Here is a 13,400-nt window from a genome sequence, read left to right on the forward strand (position 1 = left end):
AGCCTTTGCAAACCACCAGGACTGTAACAAAGCCTATGTATCCATTGGTCCAGTTTCCTTCCACTGTCCAACATGCCTCCCTGTTGGACCAGTGTGAAACACTCTCTAGACCCAATGAATCACATACTGAGCAGACCTCACTAACAGATCCTGCTCTCTGGTAAGCAGAAAGCAATATAGATTTGCCTGCTGCTCCTCTGATAGGCAGACAGAGCCAAAAACTATACTCTCTCACTAGCGCCTACCCAAGAGGGTTTTTTTCATATTTCGGATACGTGTCTGTTGTACCATGCACTTTTATAAAAGTATCATGTTCTCCTTGCATTTCTTCTTTGTGTGAAATACCTAGTGGTCCTGCCAGTCCTCTTGCTTTGCTATATCAGATTGACCATGCTGAGCATGCAGCATTCCCATCCTAGCATCGTCAGCTATTTGGCTGTGCTGGGAGCACAGCCAGGTTGTCCTCCAGTGGCCAAGACTTGTGCTGATAAGCCCCCAGCACAGCTGTTTACTGGGAAGATCAGTGTGCTGCTGTTTCTCTGCCTCCTGCTGACATGCCCCCAAACAGTCTCCACCTTCACCTCTCCAAGCCCCTTATACAAAAACGCACATAAATGCCTTGCATTTCTATTTTGAACTAAATGGGCTGTTTTACAGGCTAAGGGTTCACATAGTTCTTTATCACATTCCAACTCTATGCAAAACTAAAGAAAAGTTTTGTTAATGCACTATTTATATATATTTTAAACAAAGATTCTGGCATCGTGTTAAAGCCCTTCTGTATAATCTTTTAAAATAAAGATCTGATGAAAAACTTCAGTTATATATGCAGTCAGTTTATACTTTCATTTATTCCTATTGAAATGGGGGATCACCTAAAATGATCTCCTCTGAATTATCTCAGACGATCAACCTGAGCTCATGTCAAAAGGCCATACAATTAGTATTGGTAGCTGTGGAATGATACAGATACTGCAAAAATAGTCCTGGTCTGGGTCTAGGCAAGGTGGACCATGGCTTTCTCTTTCTATCAATGTGAATGTCCAACTGAATCTAACAAAAACTATTCTATGTGTGAAGTTCTTATCACTTTTGAATATTTTTTTTCCAGCTGAACAGAAAAAAGTAATTGGACAGGTTGGAAAATGTCTGATCTTTTTTGGCAGTGATTAAAGAGAAACACCAGCTATGAGTAAAAGTGCAAATCCTGGGCATTATTTTGTTCAATACAGGAGGGATGGGAGACCCAAAAATTAGGAGAAAAATTAAACTTGGAGCTTAATGTACATTGTAAACGATCACCTTGTAAAACAACCCATTCAGTTTAAAATAGAAATGAAATGCAAAACATTTTTGTATAGATATAAAAAAATATTATAAATACCTTTTTTCTCTTTTTTTTAAGTGATCACATCCCCTCTGTTCTCGCCTGCATAAGAGCTAGGGGAGGAGAAGCAGCAGCAGCACACTGATCTTCTCAATGAATAGCTGAGCAGTGGGGGCATGTCAGGACAAGTCTGATCATTGGAGGAGAGTACACTGAGTTCCCAGCATCGTTATAGAACTGACCATGGTGTGCTCCCTACTTAGTGTGGTCAGTTTTTAATAATAAAGCAAGGGCACTAGCAGGATCTCCAGGGATTTCACACAAAGGAAGCAATACAAAGAGAACAGGATACTTTCTCATACAAGTACATGGTACAGCAGCCACATATCAGGAATATAAGTGTTGGATGTAATAAGTGTTGGGTTAACAAATGCTTTAAAGTATGTGGCAAGCATTTTTTTATTCGACCCTTAATACTTTTCTTATGAAATCTCCTTTAAAGCGGTAGTATACAGCTTTTTGTGATTTTTAACTACAGGTAAGCCTATAAGAAGGCTCACCTGTAGGTACAATTAATATTTTCTAAACCTGCACAGTTTAGGAAATATTTGCGCTGACGCGAGCGGCGCATACGCTCTGAAGGTCCGGCGGACCTTCAGAGTTCCTTGCTGGGAAGTTGCGCGGGAGTGACGTCATCACGGCTCCGGCCAATCACAGCGCCGGAGCCGCGGAACCCAGAAGAGACGCAGAGGGATCATGTCCACTCCCACAGCGGTGTCCGGGGGTCCGTGTCGGGGCTTCGTTCTAAGGTAAGTGTTTCATGATGAGCTAGTACGCTGCATACTGCATTATGCCTTTGTCTTGCAGGGTTTTTTTTTTTTTTTCTTCCTTTGAGTATACTACCGCTTTAATAGATAATTAATAATTCAGTACATCCTTCTATATTTGTTTTTCCAATAATAAAGTATAACTGAAGGCAAAAACTTTTATTATTTATTATTATTATTTTTATTATTCAGGTTATTTACAGTGGTTCTCAATTCCGGTCCTCGGGACCCACTAACAGGCCAGATTTTAAGTATTACCTTGGGGGATGCAGACTAGAATACTGCAATCACTGAGCAGCAAATGAGATCACCTGTGATGTAATTTAGTTATCTTGCAAGCCTGGCCTGTTGGTGGGTCCCGAGGACCGGAGTTGAGAACCACTGATTTATACCACCAACAGTTTGCGCAGCGCTTTACAACATTATATACAGTGGAGAGGGATTAGAACACCTATCAGTTTTTATTGTTGTCTGATCCTCATTAGGAAGATTCACCCTCTCTATTTGTCCTGGTTACTGTTATCACCAAAAGTGAATGAAATCCCACATTTTCAAAAGGAATAGCAGGGAAAACATCCACTGGGGACACTAGCTCTGGCGATCCTGGTGACTACCAAGGATTTTCTTCACTTTCTTTATGCCCCATGGCCAACTGTACATCCAGAACCACTAATTTACACCACAGTTACAGTCTAAGGTAAAGATAGTGCCATACATTATAAACCACTAATCATTTGAAACATGTTCAATAAATAGAAAAAAGAATACAGAAATGTTTGTGACAAATGGAAAAAAAATGAATGTCAATTAAGATAAACATTTAGCTGAGATAAAAAAGAATTAAAAATGTGATTAGCTGTGTAGAGTTTTAGAGATTACACGTGGTAATTTGCTGTGCTATCTTGTGATTGCAGTGATAATCAAGATAAGATAAAGGTTTGCTACTTATGTTCTACAGTCCTACAGTATGTCCAGTAGACAACATAATAACATTGTTGCTATTCTGTGCTGAATTCAGCTTTGTCATTCCAAGCTGTTTTTAATTTTTTTTCAGTTTCTGCAAAGAACTGTGCGTATATTGGATGAATAAAAAGTAAAAGAAATGTACTGTATCTTTAAAGCAGGGGTGGGGAACCTTTTTTCTGCCAAGGGCCATTTGGGTATTTATAAAACCATTCGGGGGCCTTACAAAATTATCACCTTAAAAATTAGCCTGTTATATTTGGTCAAACATTTAATTAACTCACCCCTAATGTGATGGCTGCAACTGCTTCTCTTTGGTGAGGTGTGTGATGTTAGCTGGTATTGATGTTGCTACTCGCAACAGGTTTTCCAGGTTTGCGTCGGTCAGTCTGGAGCGCAGTCGACTTTTTTTGTGGTGGTAAGTTTTGAAAAGAACTGCTGGCGGGTACTGCTGGTGGGTATAGCTGGCTGGTACTGCTGGCTTGTACTGTGCTGTGAGTACTGCTGGATGGTACTGCTGGCTCAGGCTGATACTGCTGTGGGTACTGCTGGCTGGTACTGCTGTGGGTACTGCTGACTCAGGCTGGTACTGTGCTGTAGGTACTGCTGGTTCTGACTGGTACTGCTGTGTGTACTGCTGGCACTGCTGTGCGAACTGCTGGCTCTGGCTGGTACTGCTGACTCTGGCTGGTACTACTGGCTCTGGCTGGTACTGCTGGCTCTGGCTGGTACTGCTGTGTGTGCTGCTGGTGGGAAATGCTGGCTAGGAGAATTGTAGCAGTGCCACGCTGGAGGAAGAGGTGATGTTTCCTGTATTGGTCACAGGCGGAGTGCATTTGATATCACTCCGCCTGTGACTCAGTCAGACTGTCATAACGGAGCAGGAACTATACAGGAAACATTGGCTCCATTCTGACAGATCAGCTGAGAGACACAGACTCAGCTGCATGGGGGGCCGGACCAGATGACTTCGGGGGCCGCATACGGCCCCCGAACCGTAGGTTCCCCACCCCTGCTTTAAAGGATAAGTCCACCCTAAAACTAAAATACCATTTCAAAGTTTAGTCTCCTTGCGGGACCGACAAATTCAGTATAAAATAGTGCACAGGGCTTATTTCACTCCTGCTAGATTGCATTGGATGCATCCATTACGCTTCCCTGAATGTTTGAGATGCGGAGACCATGCTGGGAATTTTATACATATTTTCTGGTCATGTCCTAAAATCATTAGTTATTGGGAGAAAGTTTTGGTGGTACTCAATTAACATACAACAATCTCTATTCCCAGGACCATTGAAATCTGTTTACTGGGTTTGGTGACTGCTTTGTTACATACCAGAGCTGAAAAAGTCTTAGTCAGTCTTCTTCTGTTTTATGCACGGAAGGCCATTACCTTACACTGAAAGAAAAGGGTTCCACCCACGATTTCCTTTTGGAAAGGTTTGGTTAATAGTAATTTACCATTGTATAGAGAAACCTATGCACATAGGGGTTGTTTGAGGGAATTTGATAAGATATGGTCAGGGTGGTTAGCCGTTTCTGGTACGGCCGCATAGAGGTTTAGTCTCATCCTTTTCTTCTGGAAGTAGTTAGGTATTGTGTAGGAGTTGGGAAACTCTGTTTGTAGAGAATATTAAAAGTATCCTTGTGAGGATTATGCATGGGGGAAGGAAGGAAGGACTTATAATATATATTTATTTTCTTTCTCCGTTTTTGTTTTGTTGTTTCTGTTCTTGTAATTGTCATTGCTACCTTTATGTGCATGTGTACAGTATGATTGATGTATGTATATAATCAAAAAACAGATTCAAAAAAAAAAAAACTACAATCCTTTCATCTACAGATCTCCACGACCTAACACTAACCTATCTAGCCCAGTAAAGAAGAAATGAGTATACATACCTTTTTTTGAAGCTGATCCGAACCGATCCCCAGCGGGGGGGAAGCTCTGCAGAGAGCCAAAAACGGCTGTGAAATGAATGGGAAGTGACGTCACCCATAGGCTCACTATGGGCTTCCGTTGTCGGCTGTATCCTCTGCACCGGCCTCCACAGCAAAGCCGAGGCTGACAGCTCAGCGTGAGATCAGGTCAGATCATCGGCTTCAAAAAAGGTATGTATACTGATATCAAAGTGATACTAAACCCAAAACAATTAAATCAGTCTGTATATGCAGTAAAGCATACTTGCTATACTCACTGTGGAACGTAAGGGGTTAATCCTCTGCATTGTGTAAAAAGGCTGATTGATCCTGTCTTCTCTGATTCTCCCGTTCTTCCACTATCACCAATCCATCTCCTGATAGAACAGAGCCTTGGGGGACTGTGCACATGCTCAGTTTAGTGTGTATTGCAAGAGTACTTTATTTTCTTGGGAGGGTGCATGTGATCAGCACAGGGCCAATCATCACCGTCCAGACAGAGGGCCAGGGGTCCTGCAGCCTCATAGGACAGCCAAAGTAGAATGAAAACTCCTCCTACAAGCTTTAACCAGACACTGATAGAAGTCACAAGACTGCTATATACTGCTGATGAGAAAAGGTATTTAGCAGTTTATATTTACTAATACAATTGCATTTCCATGTTCTGTGTACTGTGGGAGACCAGATATAGTGAATGCAGAGTCCTGGGTTTAGTAACACTTTAATTGTCACACTCTGAATAACTGACCTTATCAAGAGCTTCTTGGACAAAAGCCTCACTCTCGTTATCTAGTGCGGATGTAGCCATGTCAAGAAGAAGGATTCTGGGGTTTCTAACTAGAGCTCGAGCAATGGCAATTCTCTGCTTCTGTCCTCCACTCATCTGCCCTCCTCCTTCTCCAACAAGCGTGTCAAATTGCTAAAAGGAAATAAAAAGAAAAAAACTTTATTCAAAATGATAACTTAGCCTATGCTAAAATCATGTGTGTGATTCATGAATTTATTTTTACATTTTATGACCGTACATTGTTTTGTAATGTGCGCTTTGCACATGTATCAGCTGTAACTTGCAAAGTGTACATTTGATCATTTGATTGTCTTCTTAAAATAGCCAAACGACATTATCCTCTTTTGGAATCAGATTAGAGTGCTTATTTAATTTGTAATCTAAAACATTACTCTGGCATTTGGACTAAAGCTTCTTTGCCTCATTTTACCTGTGGTAAATCCATGATGAAGTTATAGGCATTTGCTTCTTTTGCTGCCTTTATAATGTCATCCATAGTGACCCCTTCCCGTCCATATTTAATGTTTTCAGCTATTGTGGTGGCAAACAAAACTGGTTCTTGCTCAACAATCCCAATTATGGAGCGCAACCACGGAATGTTAAGTGTACGAATATCATGGCCATCTAATGTCACCTGGAACGTTGTAAAAGCATACAAAACTTTAATTATTTATGTATGAAACATTTAATAGTGTGACTTTTGTTGTTTTTGTTTTGCAAATTCTCTTTTTGTTGTTATAATTTATTTTAATTTATAGTATGCACAGATTTAAAAAATGTAGAAAGAGAAAATAACTACAAACATTTTGTATAAGTAAAATACAAATTTAACTATTTAGGGTATCACATGCTGTATAAGATGAAAGGATTGCAACTATACTTAAACAATCATGAAAAGATAAACATAAAAGATACAATTAAATAAATTGCTGGACTATTCTTTACATCAAAAAGGAAAAAAGGGGGACATGTGAGAGGATAAAACATTTCTTACTTTTTTCTAAAACTTGTGCAGTTTTGCCTGTACATGCATAGGCTTCCATAGTTTAAAGCCTAAGTTTTGGTAAAACGTAATTTAAAAAAATCAGCACAAGGGACTGTAGTTATATTTAATCCAATGTGTCTCTTACACTGGTGCCAGCTGCCAAATCTTCTGTCCTCTGGACCTGTCACAGGCGGTCCTCAGAGATACTGACTATGCCAGTCCTTTCCGCCACCTTCTCCATTTATAGAAACTGTATATTAGCTGCCATCATTGAACCACTCATCACCCATTCAAAGGAGCTATAGTATGGCATCCATTAATGGAGGAGGAGGGAGGAAACAGCGGGCATATTTGTCTCCCTTGACTGATACTGAGTGATTTTAATAGATTCTTTAGCTCTATTAACCCCTTCAGCACCACAAGATTATGGCTGCAGGGTGCAGAGGGAGGCAGAGGATTCCAACTATGACAGCCAGCTCTGGCAACTTTAAATAAATAGAGTAAATTATTTTATTGTTATAATATTGTTTTTCTAATGTTAGGCCCCTTTCACACATACAAACCATTTGTCCATTTTTCATCCATCAGTTGACGGATGAAAAATACATCAATGCATTCCTATGAAAAATGGATGTAAATGGATGATCATCCATTTACATCTGTTTTCATCTGCTGCCATCAACATCCATTTTTTTGAATGGATGAAAGCCCTATATTCAATTCATTAAAAAAACGGATCGGACAAAAAATGGATGACAACAGATGGAAAATGGATGACAACAGATGACAATGGATTACAACGGATGAAAAACGGATGACAATGGATGAAAAACAGATGACAATAGATGAAAAACAGACAACAGATGAAAAATGGATGACAACGGATGAAAAACGGAGATCAATGGATTGACTAAAAAAACTGATGACAAAAAACGTGCCGAAACTGATGAAATGTCTGTATGTTTGAAAGGGGCGTTATAGTTTAGAAGGAGAAATCATATAACACTATTACTGGAAGGTATTTATTTAGCTAATTACATACCCCTGTTGGAGGAGATAAAGCAAAATATTAGGTATGTATCCAGGGCTGCCGCTAGAAATCCTAGGGCCCCATACAGCCTACCTGACAGGCCCCCCCCCCCTCCACCAAAAATATCAAAATTATTTTATCACCCCCTCCCCCAATCCCTCTTCCTAGCAGAAATCCCTCCCAATCACCTCTCACAGTGCAACCACCCAAATCCCTCCACAAATTCACAACCCCATCCCTGTACAGAGTGCAGGGGTCAGGAATACATTCAGGAGAATGCTAGATACAGAATGCAGGGTTCTGGAGTGCATTATGCACAGGGTTCTGGAGAGTGCTAGATAGAGAGTAGTGCCTTACTAAACTGACCAAGATTTCCCATAGATGCAAATGTTAGACAGGGAGCAGTGCCATACCAAGTTGACCAAGATTCTCCATTGAGGCCAATGTTATAAATCGGGAGTAGTGCTATACCAAGGTGACCAAGATTCTCCATTGAGGACAATGTTAAAAATCGGGAGTAGTGCCATACCAAGGTGACCAAGATTTCCCATTGAGGACAATGTTAAAAATTGGGAGTAGTGCTGTACCAAGGTGACCAAGATTTCCCATTGAGGCCAATGTTAAAAATCGGGAGTAGTGCCATACCAAGCTGTACATAGTAGCGAATGTACGTAAATGCCTCTGTACTGCACCTCTTCCCAGCTGCTACAACCTCTGCAACACACACACCTCTCCTCTGCCCTTATCTTCCCCAAAGGTCCCCCATCTTCCACACGATTTCCTTTCTAAAATACCTTTCTGTTGCTGGCTGCCATATCTTCCTTCTCCTTCTTCCCTATGCACGTGTTGCTTGACACAGGGGGCGGGTCTGAGTAGCAGTCCCGCCCATTACCGACATCACAGCATGAATTTGACAGGTGCAGTCTCTCATTGTGGCTGCATAGTGCACACCCAGCTGGTGTGTTAGCCAATCCCTGGCTGTTCTAAATGTTCCCACTGCTGCAGGTCCTTCTGAGCTAGAAGGTAACATTTATCACCAGAATTATGCCGGACAAAGCCTCTGTACAGCGGGAAAGTTCTGCCCAGGTTGGGAGGTATGCTGTCATCCTACCGATCTTCCTGCTGTCCAGGCCCCATTATGTGTCGGGGCCCCATACAGGAGTACTGGCTGTACCCCCCTGATGGCGGCCCTGTATGTATCTACTTGCCCAATCTCTTGGTTGGGTAGAATAAATATGTTCAAAATTATAATCTTGCCTAAAATAATGTATAGATTCCAAATGCTACCCATTGCAATTCCATCAGCATATTTTAAAACAATAAAAACAATGTTCTTAAAGTACATATGGCAAGGGAAAAAAACTAGGGTGCAGTATGCGGCTCTTAGCAGAGACAAGTTGTTAGGACCTGATATTAAAAGATTTTACACAGCAGCAGTGCTATCACGAATGATAGAATGGACGAAAAAAAAATTAAGAAAAAAGATGGGTTAAATTGGAAACCACCATAAGTCAAACACAAATAGATAACATTTGGATTACACCAAAGTATAGAGAAATACACGAGGACACACACAAAATAACGAAAGTTGTACACAAGATGCGTTTTATAAGCAGGCCAGATGGGAATACAACTCTCTGTTATTACCAATAGTGGGCACAAGTTTTTTTTTACCTGGATATGGAAAACAGTGTTGGGGTGGGTTAGGAGATTTATGATTAAAAGATATAATACACAAAGGAAAGATTAGGCCACTTCATGAACTCAACACTATGGGAAAGTTGACATTAAAGGAGTGGAATTATATGCAACTAAAGCACTTAGTAGTATCTTTGCCTCAACCCATCAGATCGGAAAAAAGAGTTGAACGTTGTGGAAAAACTCTGTAACCTGTTGACAAAGGTAAGACAGGTGTTAACTGATCTGGTGGGAATGAGGAGAGTCACTTTTGTAGAAAAATGGGAAAGAGAATTTGGATAATTAGTATAGAAGATCACGAGAGAGCCGTCCACTGCACCGCTAGAGACGTGAATACCATTGAGATGAACTAGAAGTGTCTCTCGAGATGGTATATTACACTGGTCATAGCACGCCGATTTCAACAAGAAAAATCAAATATATGTGGGAGAGGATGTCAGGCAGAAGGTTCAATGATCCATATATGGTGGGAATATCCCTAGATCTGTGAGTATTGGTTAAATATACAACTTATTAAACTAATCATGGGTGAGGATATCTTGGATGATCCTTGGATATGTCTTTTTCATAAAACAAATAGACCTATATAGATTATAGAAACTCAATATATCCAAACATGCTTAATACTGAGAAGGGGACAAGCCCAAAAAATGGTTGGAAATAGAAGCCCCTTCTGTTATAGAATGATGTGGGGGGTTGAATATATATATAATATGGAACACATGTGCAGTAGAGATGAATAACAAGTTGACAGCTTTTCAAAAAAATGCGAAAAAGTGGTTGGACTTTAAAAAAACTAGAGAGCATATACGAATATGGGAAAGCCAGAGAAACTAGTATGATCAGGATGTGTTAGAGGTATGCTGAAAAGATGGATAGGATTAAAATGGTTGAACAGGGTAACTGTAAGGGGATAGGAGAGGATATGGAGAGGGGTTAAGGGTGGGGGGAAGAAGACTATGCAATCTGTATAATTGAAGGAACTTCGTTTCTTTTTGTAGAATGGATTGGAAGTAATAAAAATCATAATAGCAAAAAAAAAAAAATATCCTTACTGTAAATTCTGTGGGCTGTTGTCTACTTTAAAGTCCCCCCCCCCGAAAAAAAATATAAGGGTGCCTTTTTTGCTGAGAGGAAAAAAGATTTAGAAAAAACTATTAGAGCAAAGGCATAATGTGCTAGTATGCATTGCATTAAGCTTGGCTGTTTTGAATGCTGTCATTTTTTTTAAACTGGCACCAGTACCCAGGAAGCGATGTCGTGACATCACTTCCTGGTTTTTGCATGGAGACCCGATCAGAACTGAATGCAGGTGGGACGGGAGACCCGGGTCAGCCGCAGAAGGCGGTGGGAGGGGGGGGGGGCGTCCCCTCCAGCTCCTTGTAATGACAGCCGAACGGCTTCTCAGCCGCATCGGTTGTCATTACAAGACAGCCGACCGACGGCTATAAACGCCGGAACCAGCGTGATGCATCTAGCTGCAGGCATCACTCCGGTACAAGCACTTTCCGAAATATCGGTAATATCAGGCACCTTGGTGGCTGATTCCGATATGTCGGGAAAAGTGCAGAACGGCCCTCGATGTATCGGCTTTTTGCCGATAATCGGTCGATCTCTAGTAAAAAGCTAAAGCTGAATATGTACAATCACGAATCATACAGTATCATTGTGTGGTTCACAAACATGTCTATTATACACAAATATATACACTATATATACACATACGCACACACGCACATATATATATATATATATATATATATATATATATATATATATATATAAGATAGATAGATAGATAGATAGATAGATAGATAGATAGATAGATAGATAGATAGATAGATAGATAGATAGATAGATAGATAGATAGATAGATAGATAGATAGATAGATAGATAGATAGATAGATAGATAGATAATATAGATAGATATCTCAAATCAATATGTTTACCTTCCCATCCATAGGGTCATAAAATCTTTGTATAAGCTGCACTGCCGAACTTTTTCCAGACCCACTCGGCCCAACAAAAGCAGTTGTTTCTCCGGGCTGAATGCAAATATTCAATTGGCTCAATATCTGTGGATTTAGGGAACAGATACATTATTTCTTGCACCAATTCTGTTATAGCCTGATTTATCTTCATACTTTTTTTTATGGGATCAGCACTATTTGATTTCTGTCTCTGTGTCCATGGAAATAACATATACCAATTATCCACTCTTCCATAGCTGTCTCTTTGAATTATTCTATGTATTGATCTCAAACAGGGTTAACTAGGAAGGGCCACTTTAAGTAATTACTAAATCAATCTGAAAAGCTTCTTTTTCTGTGTGTCCTTTTAAGACTGCTATAAATACCATTATTTATTGTTTTTTTTTTTATTTTCCTACAATTAAGACCATTGATTAGGTTTGACATTGGATACATTCAGTGACAGAAATTTTGATTGGAGATGATCTATGTATCAAGTACATGTTGGTAAAAGAATGCTCTTCATGACAATTTTAAGGCAATACACATCAGCTTACATTTTTACAAGGAATTGATCTCTTAAAATTATGTTTAATTTTTATCTTTTTTCAGTATAGTAAACACTTCAGCAATATATTTAGAAATGTAGAGGTCTGCTTGTTTAAACTATATATATATATATATATATATATATATATATATATATACTGTATATACAGGCGCTGGTTAGAATAGTTACTTTATTTCAGTAATTAAATTCAATGAGTGAAACTCATATTTTATATAGATGTGTTACAGACAGAGTGATATATTTCAAGCATTTCTTTCTTTTAATTTTGATGATTATGGCTTACATCTACTGAAAACCCAAAATGCAGTATCTTAGTATCAAAGAAACCTGGGCTTCCATAACACCTCAGCAGTGCCATAGGTTGATCGCCTCCATGCCATGCAGCATTGATGTAGTATTTCATGCAAAAGGACCCCCAACCAAGTACTAAGTGCATACTAAACTGCACATGGATATACTTTTCAGTAAGCCAACATTTCTGTATTTAAAATCCTTTTTTTTATTGGTCTTATGTAATATTCTAATTTTTTGAGATACTGAATCTTGGGTTTTCACCAGCTGCAAGCCATAATCATCAAAATTTAAAGAAAGAAATGCTTAAAATATATCACTCTGTGTGTAACACATCTATATACAATATTTTAGTTTCTCTTTTTGAATTGAATTACTGAAATGCATTACCTTTTTGATATTATTCTAATTTTATGAGATGCACCTGTATATATTCTAAGACAATATTTGAGATAAACCTGTACCAAACCTGTGTAACTCAAAAAGAGGATGAAAAAGTTAGCAAGATGAGATAATCTTCAGTGAGTACTGTTTGTCAAAATAAGTTGAAGTTCTTTGAAAATTTATACAATCCCTGTAAAGGTCCTTGTTGATGCACGTTGGCCTTGGGTCTATAGGCAAATGCAGTTTGCTTTTCATTTTGAGACGCTTTAAGATTGTTCAGAATTTAGTGACAGGTACATTTTACCCATAGTTGACCTTCTTCTTACCCATATTTGACCTGCTAAGCCTTCTTTTTTTTAATACTATAGTCTTGTATGTCTAGAGAATTAGTTCTGATGCAAACCAAAATTTGTGAACACTAGACCTAAAACATAAGTTCCCTTTTTGGCCATAGAGCTGCCCATCAAATTGAAGAACCATTAGGAAGGGTCTGAGGATGGAAGAAGTGGAGCAAAATTGACATTTAGATAACGTCACTGATTCCATATGCAGTATTCACTAAAGGTAATCTCTGATTGTGCCTGTTTTCACACTTTGTCTGCATTTATGGACATGCATCTGCACAGCTGTCAAGATTGGACCAGCG

The 13,400-nt window shown here is 39.4% G+C and overlaps 1 protein-coding gene across 1 annotated transcript in view; it reads right to left on the bottom strand.

Annotated features, from left to right (window-relative positions):
• The window catches only part of LOC309557374 (bile salt export pump-like), a gene marked incomplete at its 5' end in the record, with an annotated part of 154,691 nt that overhangs the window by 101,573 nt on the left and 39,718 nt on the right, over positions 1 to 13,400 (bottom strand). Inside the window, 3 exons of the mRNA XM_082260065.1 lie at positions 5,786 to 5,956; positions 6,255 to 6,458; positions 11,488 to 11,613. Coding sequence (XP_082116191.1) covers positions 5,786 to 5,956; positions 6,255 to 6,458; positions 11,488 to 11,613 — 501 coding nt within the window. The remainder of the gene's footprint in view (positions 1 to 5,785; positions 5,957 to 6,254; positions 6,459 to 11,487; positions 11,614 to 13,400) is intronic.

This window comes from Pelophylax lessonae (assembly GCF_965119305.1).
Source record: "Pelophylax lessonae genome assembly, chromosome: 6".
Lineage (NCBI taxonomy): Eukaryota > Metazoa > Chordata > Amphibia > Anura > Ranidae > Pelophylax > Pelophylax lessonae.